Source organism: Megascapheus bottae, chromosome 2 (genome assembly GCF_031878675.1).
Source record: "Megascapheus bottae isolate mThoBot1 chromosome 2, mThoBot2.hap1, whole genome shotgun sequence".
NCBI classification, from domain to species: Eukaryota; Metazoa; Chordata; class Mammalia; order Rodentia; family Geomyidae; genus Megascapheus; species Megascapheus bottae.
Genome location: NC_143510.1, coordinates 91,361,376 through 91,379,903, shown reverse-complemented (window position 1 = coordinate 91,379,903; position 18,528 = coordinate 91,361,376). Strand labels below are relative to the sequence as shown.

The following is an 18,528-nucleotide window of genomic DNA, read 5'->3' as shown; positions in this document are numbered from 1 at the left end:
AGCCTATTTTCCACTTCACTCTGCTTCCTTCTTTCTGTCCCCATTGTACTAGCTCCTCCATCACCCTGCTGCCCTCCACGGTGTGGCATTAGCAATACCAGCTACACACACACTGGAGTCCCCTTCTGACCGCAAACCCCAGTGGGCATTTGCTGGCCCAGCTCCAGACTCTTGAAATTACTGAACCTGCTGAACAGTAGTAAAAATGGGAAGAAGACAAACAGTATCATTCATGCTTATAATCCTAGCTTTTCAGGAGGCAGAGAGCAAAGGGATCATGGTTTGAGGCCAGCTGGGCAAAAAGTTCACAAACTGGAACTAGTGGTATGCATCTGCTATCCCAGATGCATGGTGGGCAATATAAATAGGAGGATCACAGTCCAGGCTGGCATAGGCCAACAGCAAGACCTAACCTCAAAAACAATCAAAGCAGAACCAAGTGCGATAGCTCACACCTTAATTCTAGCTACTTAGGAGGCGGACATCTAGGAGGATCATGATTTGTGGCCAGCCTAGGCAAAAAATTCAAAAGACCCCATCTCAATAATAGTAGCTAGCTAGATATCGTAACATGCAGCTACCATCCCAGATACTTCAGGAACTGAAAAATAGGAAGAATGCAGTTCAGGTCCGCCTAGGCAAAATGTAAGTCCCTGTCTCAAAAATAATGAGAGCAGCTGGGCAAGGTGGCTCACACCTGTAATCCTAGCTACTCAAGAGGCTGAGATCTGAGGTTCGCAGTTCAAAGCCAGCCTGGACACTAAAGTCCATAAGACTCGTATCTCCAATTAACCACTAGAAAACCAGAAGTGGGGTTGTGGCTCGAGGGGTAGGGCAGTAACCTTGAGCTGAAGCCCTCAGGGACAACGTCCAAGGCCCTGGGGTAGGGCTGTAGACTTGAGCTGACCTTTTCAGCTCAGGGACAGCACCCAGGCCCAGAATTCAAGCCCTATAACTGACTAAATAAATAACCAGAGCAAAATGGGCTGGAGGCATGACTCAAGTGATAGAGTGTCTAGCAAGCATAAAGCTGAATTCAGACCCCCAGTACTTCTAAAGAAGAGGCAGGAGAGGAAGAAAACAGACCGACTTAGAACAGACACGTTGACCAGAAGGTTAAGACGAAGAGAAGGCAGAAGTGAGCCTAGGTGATGTACTGGCATTTCACCCCGTGTTGTCTTACCGTGCATAAAACAGGGACAATGAAGCCCATTCACCGAGAGTACAAGTCTTTTTCTTCTCCTTTACCAGTTCTGATTCTCTTGACCAGACAGATCAATTCCTCCAGCCTTCTCCTCCTCATCCACTTACCTCTAGTATCAGGCTCAAGGCTACTCCATGTGAGCCCTGGGTTTCAGGCTATGGCTGGATGTCCCAGGCTTCCTCAAAGGGATGTCTGAGTGAAAGTTGTTTCTTTCCTTGTGGCCAATACTAGGACTTGAACTCAGGGACTCATGCTTGTTCAGCTTGCTTGCTTGACTCACTTTCTTTGCTTGTTTGCTCAACTGACATGTTACCACTTGAACCTTGCCTTTAGCAAGCTTTTGGCTGGTTATTTGAAGATGGAACCTTATGGACTTTTCTTCTCTGGCTAGTTTAAATCCACTGTCCTCTGGATCCTAACTTCCTCGGTAACTAGGATTAACAGATGTGAGCCACCAGCACCTGCTGACTCCCTCTCCACATCTGAATCGCCCTCACATCTGTCTCTGCTCAGTCCTGTGATGGAACTCTGCTGACCTGCACATCGACACACAGCTAACAAGTACATTTCAGCCAAGCGGCCTTGCTCCAGCCCCCACCCAGCAGCCTCTATTCTTCCCTATTTTTTTTTTTTTGAAGAAGTGAAGAAACCAATACAGAGAAGTAGAAAGAAGTCATAACTTGAAGGAGAGCCAGAATTAAATTACAATCCTTACCCTGTCATTTGCTAGCTTTTCCTCTAGGCCAATAAGATGGCATATTATCTACCACATGGAATCATTAGGGATATCCATTTAGCCAGCATATCTAAAATTACCTGGACCAGTACGTGCCAGGTAAGTGGACACTTGATGAAAATCAGTTACTTCTTTGGTATTATGTGAAGACTTCCATAACTGCGGGGCCAAATAGGAATTCATATTGTAGTAGCCATTCCATCACCTGACACCCCACTAATGTTCGTTGTCCTTCGTGCACAAAGATGATAGATAGAGTCACTCCTGTCAAGATGCTCCATGCTTGCACGTTCTTTTTCTAGAAGTTGGCAGTGCTCTAGGGATTAGCACGCCGAATGCTCAGGTGACAATAATCTGTATAGCACAGAAACTAGCTGGCCTATGGGAACAGAGCCAGTGACTCAAGTGAATTATAGCCTCTGGTGAAGCACCATGCCACATCCTGTCTTGGTTCTCACAGGAGTGCTGCTCTCTACAAGGAACAAGGAATGAGGTCCTGAAAGCACTCACACCCCTGTCGCAAGGCTCGTCATTGTCAGAGCCCATCACAAATCCACAAACCCTTGGGCTTTGGTTTCGTGAAATTTTCAAGTCAGATGAGTCGATGATCTGTTGTCACGATACGAGACTGGCAGTGAGTAATAAGAAGTACGTTAGGAGTTGGGGATTAGCTCAATGGCAAAGCACTTGCCTGGAAAGTGCAAGGCCTGATTTGTTCCTCAGCCCTGCCAAAAAGAAGAAAAAAAGTGTGTTAGAACTCCACTAGACTGGGAATGTAGCTCTAGTGGCAGAAGGTAGCAGACATGTAATCCCAGCACTCAGGCAGGCGGGCTGGGGACAGCCTGGGCTGTATAGCAATACCTTGTCTCCTTACTAGAAGAGCCGTCAAGTTGGTGATGAGTGCTTTGGAGAAAATGAGACAGAAGGGGCAGCTGGGTGGGCCAGTGGTCACGAAGTTTTCTCCCTGACTGTATTTGTCTCATCCATGTGCTGACTTCTCTGAGAGCCAAGGCGATGTATTCATTCCCACTGGCCTGTCACACCCAGACCAGGTCTTGATACATGGGGCTTTGGAACTGATTTCAGAATTGTGCCAACTTTGTCCAGTGGAAACAGGTGTGAGGATCCTCATCTGCCCTGGGCAGCTGGACGGCTGTCTGGGACAGGTGGTCTGGTGGACTGGGGAGAGCCTGTGCGGATTGTTCTGCATTGTTTGCTAAGCCTAGAGCGCCTCCTGCTGTTCAGCAGTAGAAAGGAATCTATGTGGCATTTTTAAGATCCTTGTTTTTCTTTCTTTCTTTCTTTCTTTTTTTTTTTTTTTTTTTTTGCCAGTCCTGGGGCTTGAACTCAGGGCCTGAGCTCTGTCCTTGGGCTTTTTCCTCAAGGCTAGCACTCTGCCACTTGAGCTACAGCACCACTTCTGGCTTTTTTTATGTATGTGGTACCGAGGAAGGGAACTAGGCAAGCACTCTACCACCAGGCCAAACTCCTGGCCAAGATCCTTGTTTTTCTTATAGTAACTTTAAAAAAAGAAAGAAAGAAAAGAAAAACTTTAAACAAGCTTTCTTGTGAAACTGCTGTTGCCCTGGGGGGAGGGAAGGGAGGAAGCACAGAAGCCGGACAGGATAGAGAGCCCTATCTGTGCTCTTGCTACTTTTAGCACCTCCCTACCCCTGCCTTCTACCACAGACAGGAGCCCAGAAGCGATCTCTTTGTGCAGTTTCACAACTGTTCACAAATACTGGGAAGCAGAAGTGACACTGACCATAGTCTTGTGAATTTCTCTCTTATTGCCACTGTTCCCTACTTGAAGTGAGTCAGAACTTTCTCTCATCCTCTGTGTGTGTGTGTGTGTGTGTGTGTGTGTGTGTGTGTGTGTGTGAATTGTGGGACTTGAACTCTGGGCCTGGCTGCTCTCCCTGAGGTCTTCAGCTCAAGGCTACTGCCCTACCCCTTGTGCCACAGTGCTACTTCTGGTTTTCTGGTAGTTAATTGGAGATGAGTCTCTTGGACTTTAGTGCCCAGGCTGGCTTTGATCCTTGATCCTCAGCTCTCAGCCTCCTGACTAGTTAAGATTACAGATGTGAGCCACCACTCCTGGCTCATCCTCAGTGTTTTAATTCATCATTTGTCATCTCGTAACCAAGTTTTTGACAATGAGACACAGGTGTTTGGTTTAGTCTGAGCATTGCGTCCTGTAGGTGGGAGCTAAGGTGCCTGTGGCAGTGACCCAGAACAGAATGAAGCCATGTATCAGTGGCTGGGGTGATTTTCTTCCCCAGCATAGGCCACACCAGGCTGGGATGTTTGGTTCATCTTCTACCAGCACTGAATACAGCTGAAGACAAAAGTGGCATTTGAGAAGTCGTAGACTCCTGGTTTAGCTGTCCCATCACACTGGTATACTCACTTGATTCCTGCTCACTCGGGCATCATTAAGGATGCTGCCAGTGTTAATTTCTCCACTGGAAACTGTAGTACTGAATGTGTCTGTCCCCTCCTTTTTCTTCCCCTTCCTCTCTCCCTCCCCTTTCCCCTCTGGCCTTCCTTACAGTGGGGATTGAGCCTAGGGCTTTGTACATGCACACACTCGACCACTGAGTATATCTCTAGCCCCTAAGAGTCATTATTTTATGATTCTTTTTTCAACAGCTTTGAAAAGTCCTGCTGCGTTTCATGAACAGAGGAGGAGCCTGGAGCGGGCTCGGGTAAGGATCCCTTTCCCAAAGACCCGGGCGCACGCACGTTGTGAGAGCTCATTACTCGCTGGCTCTTATTTCTCTCCAGCCCTAGCACTGTCTAGGGTCACCTTTGCCTCACAGCTCTAGATCAGAGCCCCAAAGGCTCCTGTGGAGACTGTGGAATGGAGTCAGAGCAAGGCTTGCTCTGTCCTCCTTCCCCAAGCCCGGTGTTGAGGACCACAGGTCTTTCTCACCTTTAATTTTGCCGAAGCTCTCGTGGATGGCAGCCATGTGGAGGCTTTCTGCTTCCAGCACACATTCGCCCAGCCCTGTGGGTGGGGGCTCCCTCTCTCCTATCTGCCCAGGGCAGCCAGCATCCATGTGCACTCTTTGGGAAACAGAAGGGAGGCTGTATTCCAGGCTGGTTCCTGCAGCCGCACTTCCTCTGGGTCCTGTCTCCCTTAGTTTTGGTTCCCCAGTCCCCTGGGGCTATCTGCTCTCCGGTGTGGCTGGAGCTGAGGAAGCCATCAGAACGGGCTTCTCTACACTACTTCCTACTCCGTGCTTTTTTAAGTTAAGGAAAAAGGCACCTCACTGTGGAAGACCACAGGCCTTGGCTCTCCAAAGTCCCACACCTCTCTTAGAGACTGAAACGTTTACTCCTGAGACCTTTCTTCTAAGCATAATTCAGTTCTTGGTGGGAAGAATAAAGTCGTGGGTGCCAGGAATGGAGCTCTGTTCTGTTTGCTGGAAGCCAGGGAAGGCCGGCTGGAGGGGATCTCCAGCGGCAGCCCAGGCAGGCCGCTCCATTCCTTCTCTGCTCCCAGGCAGGCAGGGTGGAGTACTGATCCTTCCTTCCTTCCTTACCCCACAGCAACCGGTGAGTTAGGTGTCATTTTCCTCATACACCCCGCCAAGAGAGCAAGGCCAGCGTGTCTAACTAACTAACAAGTAGCAAAGCTGGAACGCCTGTCTAGGACTGTGGCTTCAGTTTTGTTATTTTGGTGATACTGGGAACCATACCCCAGCCCAGATTTATTTCTTTTAGCAAAATAATTTTACTTTCAAATACATGAGGAACATTCATCCATTGTCTTACACATCTGTTCACAAATGACATTCAAGTGATAATATTTGTTTTTGTATTTAATCATGTACTAAAATTACCTTCATTGAGGTGTGAAAAAATATGTGTATTGAGTTGGTTATGATATAACTTGCTTTAGTTAATTATTTCTAACAGCTTAAAGCTTTAAAAAAGCTACTGCTTGGGGGCCAGGAGTTTGGCCTAGTGGTTAAAGTGCTTGCCTAGCATGCATGAAGACCCAGGTTCGATTCCTTGGTACCACATACATAGACAAAAGCCAGAAATGGTGCTGAGGCTCAAGTGGTAGAGTGCTAGCCTTGAGAAAGTCCAAGGACAGGGCTCAGACCCTGAGCTCAAGCCCAGGACTGGCAAAAAAAAAAAAAAAAAAAAAGCTACTGCTTTTGCATTTCAGTAAGGTGCCTGTGTTCTAGTGATTCCAACACAACCTTCTCATTCGACTCACGAGGCCCTGCCATTCATCCAGCTCCCTACAGACAGTGTGGCCTCCCCGGTGGCAGAGCTCTCAGACCCTGTGCCTCACCCAGCTTGTCCCTTGTCCAGCCACCCTGTCCTTTCATACTTGTGAATGCTTTAAAAACAGCAGCTGCCAAGTCTTCCTTTCATTCTGTACTAGAAACAAACTAGTGCTCTTGTTTCCTTCAGGAAATTTGTCCTTTCCACTGTCCCAGCAGCCTCATGAGCTCACTGCTCCCACAAGCTCCTCTAGGCATTTTCATAATCAGTCCCATACTCTGCTTCTTCCTGGGCCACCAGGAAGCTGCAGCTTTACAACCTGTGTTTGCCCCTGTAGCAACTGGAACCACAGTCTACCCACTAGCTGAGGAGCTCCTGCTTCCCCACAGCCACTTTACACCTTCTCCTGGACTGGCATGGGGCATCAAGGTGATAGTCTTGGCTTGGAGAAGAGAGACCATCTGCCCAGGCAGTGCAAGGCAGGAGCCAGGCGTGGCTTCAGTACAGAAAATGTACCCTGCCATTGTGTTTCCTGCTGCACTTTACCTCGTCCTGTCCTCGTCTGCCTCAATCTGTCCTATCTTTTTTTCACTAGTGATCTTGGCCAGTTGCCACTGTGAGATCACACACACACACACACACACACACACACACACATACACACACACACGTATTAGTCACAGATGGTGGGGTGGCTCAGTGACTATTGGGGGCTTGATTTACTTCCTCAGAGTTTTAAGAAATGAAGAAATGAAGACATTGGATTTTGAGGAACTAGAGCTATGATACCATTTATCAAGATCAGTATTGAATTCATACTGTGTTTGGCAGTCACTCAAACAGAATTGAAAATGCTCATGAGATCATGCAATGTAAGTTTTTTGAAACAGACCATAAAATTATATGCTGGAGACATGGCTTAAGTTTGGTAGAGCTCTTGCCTCACAAGTTGAGGCCCTGGGCTCAAATTCCATATCAGAAACACACACTCACACACACACACACACACGCACATACACATTCATGCTTATATACACACAATACACATAAAATATGCACACATATGTATATCTACACATACATATGTATATCTACACATACATATGTATACATGCTTTGATGACAACTACAAGACTGAAGTTATTTTTCACATTATATTCTAGGAAAAATATCCCAAGATACTATTACTGGTTGTGTAATAATTTTTTTTACTTTTTCTCTTAATCTTATTTATTTATTTATTGTTGTTGTTATGGTTGTGGGGCCTGGGCGCTGTCCCTGAGCTCTTCCGCTCAAGGCCCGTGCTCTACCACTTGGAGCCACAGTGCCACGTGAGGTTTTCTGGTGGCTCATTGAAGATAAGTCTCACAGACTTTTGTGCCCAGGATGGCTTTCAACCTCACTCCTCAGATCTCAGCCTCCTGAGTGGCTCGGATGACGGGCCTGAGCCACCAGCACCTGGCTTAATTTTCTTCTTCTTTTTTTCTTGGTATTATAAAGGCGGGTTGTACAGAGAGGTTATAGTTCCATAAGTCAGGTAAAAGGTACATTTCTTTTTGAACAACTCCTAATTTTCTTGGGTGAACATGTGATGATTTTATCGTGGCACTCACGTGTTAGTGCAGCCTTGGGGGGCGTGCAGCGGGACTCAGAGGCAGCACCCTCGAGAATGCTGGGGAGCAGATGAGCCTCTGGGCTCCGCTTGCTGGGTAGTCACCAAATGGGAGCCATGGAGGCCACAGAGCGAGCACGCCGCTCCTGTTTTCTAATCTGGTTCTCATCTGCATGGCATGGCATGCCCTGGTTTTGAGAGTTTCTTGGTATGTTCTTTCCACAGACCGAGGACTACCTGAAGCGGAAGATCCGGTCCCGGCCGGAGAGATCGGAGCTGGTCAGGATGCACATTTTGGAAGGTGTGTGAGGTTGGAAATGCTTCTCACTGTGCTCACACCATTCCAGCACTTCCCTCCACCTGCTTTTTGTTTTCTCCCATCCGTGCTGGCAGGAGCCAGCTCAAGTCATGTCACAGTGAAACGGCACGGTGGTGGGGCGCTGCTAGCTTTGGGAATGCCCAGGACATGCAGCCATGTTTTCTCAGCTTGGCTCGATTGCCTTTTCAGTCTGCTATTCCTCAGTGTGGAAGCATTTCTCTGCCGGGTAATCATCTGTCTCCTCCAAAACTTGTTTTTAAAATGACTGCACGTTAAATTTTTTTGTATTTATTCATTAATTCATTCAGTTACTCACTGGCAGTTAGCTGAGCACCGGTATGGGCTCAGAACTATACTTCTTTCTGAGGTGTAGAGAAAGGTTTGGCTCCTGGAAGGAACACACATATATTCACTTTTGTTTAGTTTTGGCCCATCTTTAGGGCTGGAACGAGCATCTTGAGTCTGAACCCCACATTTTTCAAGTGGAGACACTGAGGCCCAGAGCAAAGAGGGAAGCTGCTCCTGCAGTCCACGGTTCTGGAGAGTGGAGAGCCCTTTCCTCATCCCATATTCCTCTGGCTCTGAAACTCCACTCAGAGAGTCCTCCAGCCCTGCCTGGCCTGGCACAGCTGTGCTGTGACCGGACCGTCCGCCTTCTCCACCAGGCTGCACTTCCCCTCAGTTGGGCTCTGAGGCTTCCAGCATAGGACCAGGGCCTTTCCTCCATCTTCCCGCTTCCCATTCTCTCCCGGACAGAGACCTCGGCTGAGCCGTCCCTCCAGGCCAAGCAGCTGAAGCTAAAGAGAGCCAGACTAGCTGATGACCTCAACGAGAAGATTGCCCAGAGGCCTGGCCCCATGGAGCTGGTGGAGAAGAACATTCTCCCCGTGGAGTCCAGCCTAAAGGAAGCCATCATTGGTGAGGGGGCCTGGGCCACGCCTTGTCTGCACTTAAGCCAGGGGGAGGATGGGCTCTGAGGCAGGGTTGAATCTGGGCTGTTCATCTTTTACCATCTTGCCCTTGAGTCCCAGAATCCACTGGGCACCAAAGCCCAGAGTTTGAGAAGTGTGTGTTAGCCTGCAGCGGTGCCAGGTGGCTCAGGATCATGGCCGCACACAACTGAGTTAACAAGGCCCCTGTCTGTTCTTCCGTAACTCAGTTCACTTCCTTCCCCAGCTTAGTGCTGAGGTGAGGTTGCATTCCTTCAGAGGGGAGCACAGCAGCTAAGTTACAGCCTCTGCTTGGCCGGGGCTTTTGTGTAGGTGGCACAAACATGTCTCCTTTAGAGCAGTGCGACAAGGATGGGATGCTAGCCAGAGCAGGCTTTCTCTCCCCTCAGAGAAAGAGGCTCAAGGCTTCCTAGGTGAATGGCTTCTCTCTTGTCCGGAACACAAAGGGTTCCTTTTCCTCTTCTGGGGTCTTCCCACCTCTGCACAGCTCCCCAGCCTGCCCAGCGTTTCTCCTTCGCCTTCCCTATTGCCTCAGTTCCTCCGTGTGGGCAGCCGACCTGCTCAGCCACAGCCCGCCTCTGCCTGCAGCAGGGCGGAGGCAGGCCTCCGACAGGACTTGAAATGGTGCTCCTGCCTTCTCTCCCCTCTCAGTCTGGGATTCCCATGCTGTGTGGTGCCCTCCTCCCCCTGTACCCCACGAGCTACACGGGGGGCCATCACTTGATGCCATCAGGGCTTGGGCATGTGTCTGGCGAGGGAAGCTGTGGACATCAGCGTGTTTCTCCTAGTGCCTTTGCTGCCCAGTGCCAGGGCTTGGGGCCACACCTCAGCTGCTCCTGTGGCGCCAGTGAGGCAGGCGTCCTTTTCCTGGGCGCCCTTCATTCATGGTGTCAGAGCCCCTCTGCAGGCTGTTCTGGTCTTCGGAGACCTGAGTCCGCCCTAAGGAGGAGGCTCCCTGTCCTGTGTCCCCCACCACGGGCGCCCTCGGTGCCTGGCCCTCAGCTTGTGGACCTCTGAGCAGCAGCTAGAAGAATTTTGTGTAGCTGTGGGATGGGGACAGGCACCATTTATCATTATGGACACAAATGAGCAAGCAGGTGGCTAAACATTGGGCCTCTCCTCAGCCCTAGGGGGCTCTGATGGCCTCAGGTTTGGCTGGCCTGTTGGAAGGTCTCAATCCTCCTCTTCCTGCACTAAGTAGGAGCACTGCCTCTCGGCCAAGAGGCGGACCCCACGTGACAGCCTTTCCTCCCCGCTCGCCTTGTTCCTGGAGCTGCGGGTACAGGCTCACGTGGACTTTGGTTTTAGTGGGCCAGGTGGACTACCCGAAGGTCGCAGACAGCTCTTCCTTCGACGAGGACAGCAGTGACGCCTTGTCCCCTGAGCAGCCTGCCAGCCAGGAGTCCCAGAGCTCAGTGCCATCACCCCTGGAAGCCCGAGTCAGCGAGCCGCTGCCCAGTGCCACTTCCGTGTCCCCCACTCAGGTGAGTGGCCCACCTCCAGATGCTCCCCATCCTGGGTGCGCGCGCTGAGCCAGGTGGCCTGGGCCCCAGCAGCGGCATGGAGGCCACTGTCAGTAGTGGCTCCTGATTCTGACAGCCTGAGCCCGCTGAGAGAACCGTGGGTGGGGTGCCCCGAACCCAAGGCAGCCTCCCTGGCCCATCCGCCTTCATTTGCTGCATGGCTGCTCCGCTGGTCCCGGTGCACTCAGCAAGGGGCTGTGGCCTCTCCTTCCCCCCAGTGCCCTCCCCCCCCCCAGCCTGGCCTCACTCTGTTCTCACCCCCTCCCCTCCCAGGTTCTCCCTCCACTCCCAGTGGGCACAGATTCTGGAGAAGCACTTTTCCTGCCAGAGCAGCCTCCTCTGCCTCCCCGGCCTCCCAGCCTCACCAACGGGACTCCTGTCCCCACCGCCAAGCCTGTGCCCACGCTCATTAAGGTACAGCCCCGCCCCTCAGCCCTGGGGCCTTGTCCTAGCATCACAGGGTGTGCATGGTGAGTATGTGTGTGCACGTGCACATGCGTGCATATGTGTGAGCCCTTTCCCTGAAGCCCTGGGATTACTTTGTGTGTCATCTGTAGCCCCAGTCACCTCCCAGAGGCCCTGCTCTAAACCCCAAGCAGTGGAGATTTGCTCCCACATTTCTTTCTTCCTATTGTCAGTTGTGGGGCTTGAACTTGGCCTAGGCACTGTCCTTGAGCTTTTCAGCTACCCCTTGAGCCACAGCACCACTTCCAGTTTTTTGGTAGTTAATTGGAGATAAGAGTGTCGTGGACTTTTCATGCCTGGGCTGGCTTTGAACCATGATCCTCAGATCGCAGCTTCCTGAGTGGCTAGGTTGACAGGCGTGAGCCACTGGCACATGGCTTTGCCTTCTTACATCCTAGGTTTCCTCTCCACACAGACCAGGCACCAGCTTGGTCACCCCAGCTCCTCTGCTTTAGCCCTGACTCTCAGGGGCACCGATGGCCACAGCCCGGGAGCCCTTCTAGTTCTTGTCCTCTGATCTTCACTGAGACCTTGACTGCCCTGTCCATCTGTGCCACTCCCTCGTGTCCTCCTCGGCCTGAGGGAGTCTCTCCCTCCCTGGGCCTCTGATAGCGTCTCCCTTGACCCTCGAGTCTCTTCCTAGTCCCCACCCCCAGCCTGTTCAGGTCCCAGGACAGCCTTCTCTGACCTCCACACGTCTGGAAGCGCGCCCTGCCCGTGGCTGGTCCCCGAGTCTTCTCTGGGGTAGGCCCATCTTCTGTGGAGCGCCTGAGTCCTGGCTGCCACCATGTCTGCTGCCTCTGCCCCCACCCTCACCCCCAGTCGGGTTCGGGCACCCGTGCCATGCACTTGGTGTAACCGTGTAACCCAGGTCCTCATAGTCTGTGTTTCCTCTGTGAGTCAGCTCTGCCACGACTTCCCTTTGGTCCCTGTGGTCACTTGCTTAGGATCCCAGCGGAACCCTGGCGTCCTCTGCCCTTCTGCCGCCGCTCCGCAGCCGCAGCCCCCCACGGTGCTGTGGAGCACAGCGCCCACCCTCAGCCAGGCCCCTCACCCTCCTTCCAAGGCCTCCCGAGTGTGCCCACTCTTGTGGTTGGCCTGGGAGCTTTGGGGTACAAACAGGTCAACATCAAGGTCACTGTGCAACCTTGGGCCAGCATCGCGAGTGTTCCCTCACTCTCAGGTCCACATGACAGTTCCTAACTGGGCAGGACTCTCAGGAGGGTGTGTGGTGCTGTGAGCGGTTCTGTCCACCATGGCTGATCCGCCATGAAGCCATTGCAGTTTTAACCTTGTTTCTCACTGCTTGAGGCCACAGTGACTCCAGGCCATGCAGGCTGGCAGCGCTGGTGGAAGTGCCAGAAGTAGCCCGTTCCCTGTCCTCTTGATGCCCCCCTCTGGGCACCAAGAAGCCTTTGTGGCAATGGGAGAGGTTCCAGTGGTGGGGAGGGTTGTGAACTTGGCGTGGGGTGCGCTACACCCCCTTTAGGGTGACCTTTAAGTGCCATCTCTTGTGCCCTCAGCAAAGCCAACCCAAGTCTGCCAGCGAGAAGTCGCAACGTAGCAAGAAGGCCAAGGAGCTGAAGCCCAAGGTGAAGAAGCTCAAGTACCACCAGTACATCCCCCCGGACCAGAAGCTGGACAAGGGCGCGCCTGCCATGGACTCCTCCTACGCCAAGATCCTGCAGCAGCAGCAGCTTTTCCTGCAGCTGCAGATCCTCAACCAGCAGCAGCAGCAGCAGCAGCACTACAACTACCAGGCCATCCTGCCTGCCCCTCCCAAGTAGGGGCCTGGGGCCGGGGAGGGGGGGGCAGCTGCACTGAGGGAGAGGCCTGCACTCACGTCTGCCTTTCTTCTCTTCAGAACCATGGGAGAGGCTCTGGGAGGCAGCGCGGCCCCGCCAGCCCGTGCTCTCTCCACCACCACTAGCAACTCCAGTTCGGGGCCCCCAGGGCCTGGGGCGTTGGCTCGTCAGAACAGTACCCCACTGACCGGCAAGCCAGGGAACCTGCCAGCCAACCTGGATGACATGAAGGTAAGTGGCAGCCCCTCCCCCACCGCCTCCTGGTGTCCCCCAGGACCCTCTGCCCAGGCCCTTGGCACGCAGGTCTGGGCACCCAGGCACCTGCTCTGAGCCTGTCTGCCTGTGGTTCTAGCAGCATCAGACCGCTATCCTCCCCCCCCCCCCTGTTGCTGTGCGGTACGGTGAGAGGGTAGGGTGGCACCCCGGGACTAGAGCAGTGCCCCGGAGGCTGCTGCTGGCCTAGCACAGGCCGCTCAGGTCCAGGTGTGGGAAGAATGGCCCTGCGGCCCGGCTGAGGGCCCAGGCTGCGATCTGGAGAGTCTCTTGTCTCTGATCCAGACAAGATGCGGTGGCCAAGAGCTTGTGCTCTGGGCCAGGCTGCCCGCCCCCCCTCCCCCCAGCCATGACTCGTGTCCCTGTAAGGGCCATCGGCCTGGGTTAAGTTCTGTCCAGGCCATTCCCTCCTGTCATCCAGGTAGCTTTATTGTCCCCGCGTGTGTAGCATCCTGACTGCTACCGTCCTGACTCCACCCCGCAGGTGGCAGAGCTGAAGCAGGAGCTGAAGTTACGGTCACTGCCCGTCTCGGGCACCAAGACAGAGCTGATTGAGCGCCTGCGCGCCTACCAAGACCAAGCCGCTGCCCCCAAGACCCCCGCCCCTGCCCCTGTCCTGTCAGCAGCCGGGGAAGTGGTGGTGGCCTTCCCCGCCGCCCGGCTCCGCTCGGGGCCGGCCCTTGTGGCAGCGGGCCTGGCCCCTGCCGAGGTGGTGGTGGCCGCCGTGAGCAGCAACGGCGTGGTGAAGTTGGGCAGCACGGGCTCCACGCCCCCGGTCTCCCCCACGCCCTCAGAGCGCTCGCTGCTCAGCACGGGTGACGAGAACTCCACGCCTGGAGACAGCTTCGGTGAGATGGTGACTTCACCCCTCACCCAGCTCACCCTGCAGGCCTCACCCCTGCAGATCCTCGTGAAGGAGGAGGGGGCGCGCTGCACACCCTGCCGCCTGAGCCCCGGCGCCAGGGCCGAGCTGGAGGGGCTGGACAAGGACCAGATGCTGCAGGAGAAGGACAAGCAGATCGAGGAGCTGACGCGCATGCTGCGCCAGAAGCAGCAGCTGGTGGAGCTGCTCCGGCTGCAGCTGGAGCAGGAGAAGCGTGGCCAGCAGCCCGCTGCCCCTGTGAAGCAGGAAGGCAGCTTCCCCAGCTGCCCACTGAGCCAGCAGCCCCAGGGTGCCACGCACTCCTTCAGCCCCAGCCTGGCAGCCGCCACAGCCGGCCACGGAGACGCCTGCCCTGTCGTGGTGAAGCAGGAGGCCGGGCTGCCCGAGTCTGGGCAGGCTCCAGGCCCCCCGCTGCTCCTGGGTCCCCAAGGTGGCAGCCTTCTCAGGGGGGTCACCCCTCCAGCCATCATCACCGACGCCTCGGGAACCCACCTTATCCTCACCGTGACCAACAAGAGTGCAGACAGCCCCAGCCTGCCCAGTGGGAGCCCTAGCCAGGTAGGCGGGGGGGGGGGTGGTGGTGGAGAGCCCTTGGGAAAAGCTATCGGGAGGAGAAGGCTTGGCCACTTGGGCAAGGCCTCGCCTAAGTGGGACAGAGGGAGAAGCTGACGGCTGGTCAGCACCCTCGCCCACCCCTACCTGTGGATGGGGGCCACTGGGCGGCAGTGGGAGTGTGCGTGGCCGCCCTGCTGCCACCAGCCTCACAGCTCAGACCCAGTGAGGCCTGCCGTGACTGCAGGGAGAAGGGCAGTGGATGGGATCAACTCTCGGTCACTTCTTCCTCCGTCTGTCACCTGTACACCCCGTGGCCGGAAGGCACTCCCTGGCCTGCTCCCTGACCTGCACATCTCTGTGCTCCACGCAGCCCTTGTCCCAGCCTGGCTCTCCGGTGCCTGGCCCGTCAGCCCAGATGGACGTCGAGCACCCCGCCCCGCCCTCCTGCGGAGCCCCCGCGGCCCTGCTGAAGAAGGAGCCACCTGGCTATGAGGAGGCTGTGACCCAGCATCCCAAACCTCAGGTGAGTGGAGGGTGGGCAGTGCGAGTGCGTGCGTGCGTGCGTGCGTTGAGGTGGGCAGGAGCAGACCTGGTGCAGGAGACTGGCCCAGGCTGAGATTCTTGGCTACATTGTCGCATACCTTTCTATTTCTGTCCCACAGGAGACGGGCTCCTCAAGCCAGCAGATGGATGACCTGTTTGACATTCTTATTCAGAGTGGAGGTAATTCCCATCCCCGCCGCTGAGAGCTGGGGGAGGCGGGCGTGTGGAGAGGGAGCCCAGGGCCACTGCTCAGAAAGGCACGTGCAGGACCATGGTGGGGCCTCTGGTGGGTCAGGCTCGAGTGACACTTGGGGAGGCTTGGCCTTGAGGCAGGAGGTGGAAGTTGTCAGAGTCCGGATTGGCAGCGGAGCCAAGGCCGGTGGTGCTGGCGAGTGAGACAGTGACGTGCGAGGAAGGAATGCTGGTGCGGCTGCCCTGGGCTGCTGTGAAGACCCACTGAGGACACCCAGGTTGGAAGCTCAGATCCAGAACTGATCTTTGAGAACCACTGGGTTTCTTTTTATTTTGTTTTTGTGGTTTGAACTCTGGGTCTGGGCACTGTCCCTGAGCGCTTCAGCTCAAGGCTACCACTCTACCCCTGAGCCACAGCCCCACTTCCTGTTTTCTGGTTAATTGGAAATAAGAACTTTAGTACCCAGGCTGGCTTTAAACCTGGATCCTCAGACCTCAGCCTCCTGAGTAGCTAGGATTACAGGCGTGAGCCACCGTGCCCAGCTTGAACCACTGGGTGGGAAAGGACAGGTGAGAGTACTGTTTGTCCCTGAAGGTAGACAGATTAATATGAGAATGTTGCAGAAGGTGTGAAAGCGGTCACTTGAGTCATAACTTCACTTCTGGATTTTTGGTGCTTAACTGGAGGCAAGAGTCTCATGGACTGTCCTGCCAGAGCTAGCTTCGAACTGTGATCCTCAGATCTCAGCTGTCTGAGTAGCTAGGAGTATAGCTACCAGTGCCCTGTCTGTCCCTTATTTTGACTACTCTAGGGACCCCCTGTAAGTGGCATCCGGTATGTGTAACTTTGTGACTGGCTGGTTTTACTTGGCATACTTATTACCCACTAATATACCAGTGGGTACCTGGCTTGCCTCCATCTTAGCTGTCATGGCTATCATGAGGATAAAAATCTTGAGATCTTGCTTTCAATTCTTCAGGGTATACATACCTGGAAGTGCGATTGCCTGGACTATGTAGCTTCAATTCTTTTTTTTTTAATCCCTTAGTTTTCCAAATTTAGACTGTTTTCTATTCTAACCAACAACTGTATGAGGATCCCAACTTCCCTGTTGTGTTTCTGGGGTCAGAGCCAGGCCTCGATTTTCTGGTGTTTTGGAGTAGCTCGTGGTTTTGAGTGCATTTTTTGTGTGCTGTATATAGATCATTTGTAAATCTCTTTTGGAGGAAGTCTTCAAGTTTCATGAATCTCTTTTTTTGGGGGGGTCAGTCCTGGGACTTGAGCTCAGGGCCTGAGCACTGTCCTGGGACTTTCTCAAGGCTAGAGCTCTGCCACTTGAGCCTCAGCACCACTTCCAGCTGTTTTCTATGTATGTGGTACTGAGGAATTGAACCCTGGTCTTCGTGCATGCTAGGCAAGCACTCTACCACGAGGCCAAACTCCAGGCCCTAGAAGCTCAGTTTTGAATTGCTATTTTTGATGTTTTTGGTTTCCCACATATTTTGGACATGAATCCTTTATCAAATGTATGGTTTGCATTTTTTTTTTCTTTCTGGAGGAGCCTTTTCACTTTGGTTGTATCTTTTCGTGACCCAGACTGTGTGTGTGTGTGTGTGTGAGACTGTGTGTGAGTGTGAGACTGTGTGTGTGTGTGTGTGTACGTACACGCTAGACAAGACCTCTTCTTCCGAGTCCCCGCCCAGGTTTAGATTTTGATATTGCCTAATGTGCTGTTGTAACCAAGAAATAACTGCCACGTTGACGTCGAGGTTTCCCTGCACTCTTGAGTTCCCTGTTACAGCTGAGCTGGCGTACCCTTGGTGGGGAGCCAGGGCGCCCGTCACCCTGTGCCCTGTGCGGGTCTGGGCCTGGTTTCTGACCTAACTGTCTCCATGGCAGAAATTTCGGCAGATTTCAAAGAGCCACCATCAATTCCGGGGAAGAAGTCGCCCTCAGCAGCAACCTGTGGGTCCCCGCTGACGGTCCAGCCCTCACCGTCCACCAAGCTCCCCCAGGCTGCCCTGCCTCCCCCGGGCTCCCCTGCCCTCCCAGGGCGCCTGGAGGACTTCCTGGAGAGCAGCACAGGCTTGCCCCTGCTGACCAACGGGCACGAAGGGCCGGAGCCTCTCTCCCTCATCGATGACCTCCACAGCCAGATGCTGAGCAGCTCTGCCATCCTGGACCACCCCCCCTCCCCCATGGACACCTCCGATTTGCACTTTGCTGCTGAGCCCAGCAGCGGCCTGGGCCTGGACCTGGCCGATGGCCATCTGGACGGCATGGACTGGCTGGAGCTGTCATCAGGTGGCCCCGTGCTCAGCCTGGCTCCGCTCAGCACCACAGCGCCCAGCCTCTTCTCCACGGACTTCCTGGACGGCCACGACCTGCAGCTGCACTGGGATTCCTGCTTGTAGCCCCACTCCACACGGGGTGGGTGGGGCTGAGCCGGGAAGCCCCGGGCTGTGCACTCGTGTGGTTGTGCTGACAATCACAGCCCCTGCTCCTGCTCGTCCTGTGAGGCGGAGCAGAGGCCCCTTTCCCAGGGCAGAGGACAGAAGCTGCCCAGCAGCCCCTGCCAGCCCCCAGCAGGGCTTGGGAGGCCTGGCCAGAGCCAGGTTAATTCGACCTCCTTTTCTGAGGTCAGAGGTGCACATCTGGCTGGGCAGGATGCGGGCCGGCTCTCCGCCTGCTCCCCTCTGCCTCGAGCGAGGAAGCGGCCCCGACCTCTAATCCTGCGGCTTCCCGAGAGCGAGCACCTGCCATTGTAGTGTCTTGGTGTAGTGTGACCATTTAGTGGTTGGTGGCAGAAAGCTTCTGTACCGGTGTATGTATATACCTCGAATGATACAGCACACCTATATCCACAGGGGCGGGGCATGCATTCCCTCCCGCCTGCGCTCACGGCCTGGGTGTGGCTGCGGGGGGCCAGGTGCGGCCACCCAGGCCAACCCCCTCACGTGTGCTTGGCGTGCAGACACCTCCCCTGGCCCATGCCTCACCTGCCCCTTAGTGCCACAAGGGCAGAGGCGCTCCCTCCATCCTGCCAGGAGCGCTCCACCGGCCCACATTCCATCCTGCTTCGTGTGACCCTGGGGCGGGGGGCCAGGGTCCCCGGCCCCCACCTGCCTCCCGCCCTGGAGCCATGGCTCACCAAAACCAGCGGTGGGGCAAGGGTGAGGAAGCTGTGTGACCTTTTTAAAATAAAAAACCAAAACACTGACTTGT

General features: G+C 54.3%; 1 protein-coding gene across 2 annotated transcripts in view; it reads left to right on the top strand.

The window, feature by feature from the left end:
- The window catches only part of Mrtfa (myocardin related transcription factor A), a 103,020-nt gene extending 84,497 nt beyond the window's left edge, over window positions 1-18,523 (top strand). For both annotated transcript variants that reach the window (XM_090328782.1, XM_090328781.1), the window contains exons 3-13: window positions 4,593-4,648; window positions 8,020-8,095; window positions 8,870-9,031; window positions 10,372-10,547; window positions 10,860-11,000; window positions 12,575-12,834; window positions 12,916-13,087; window positions 13,614-14,570; window positions 14,938-15,090; window positions 15,230-15,290; window positions 17,203-18,523. In XM_090328782.1, coding sequence (XP_090184908.1) covers window positions 4,593-4,648; window positions 8,020-8,095; window positions 8,870-9,031; window positions 10,372-10,547; window positions 10,860-11,000; window positions 12,575-12,834; window positions 12,916-13,087; window positions 13,614-14,570; window positions 14,938-15,090; window positions 15,230-15,290; window positions 17,203-17,717 — 2,729 coding nt within the window. In that variant the 3' untranslated portion in view covers window positions 17,718-18,523. The remainder of the gene's footprint in view (window positions 1-4,592; window positions 4,649-8,019; window positions 8,096-8,869; window positions 9,032-10,371; window positions 10,548-10,859; window positions 11,001-12,574; window positions 12,835-12,915; window positions 13,088-13,613; window positions 14,571-14,937; window positions 15,091-15,229; window positions 15,291-17,202) is intronic.
- The last annotated feature ends 5 nt before the right edge of the window (window positions 18,524-18,528 follow it).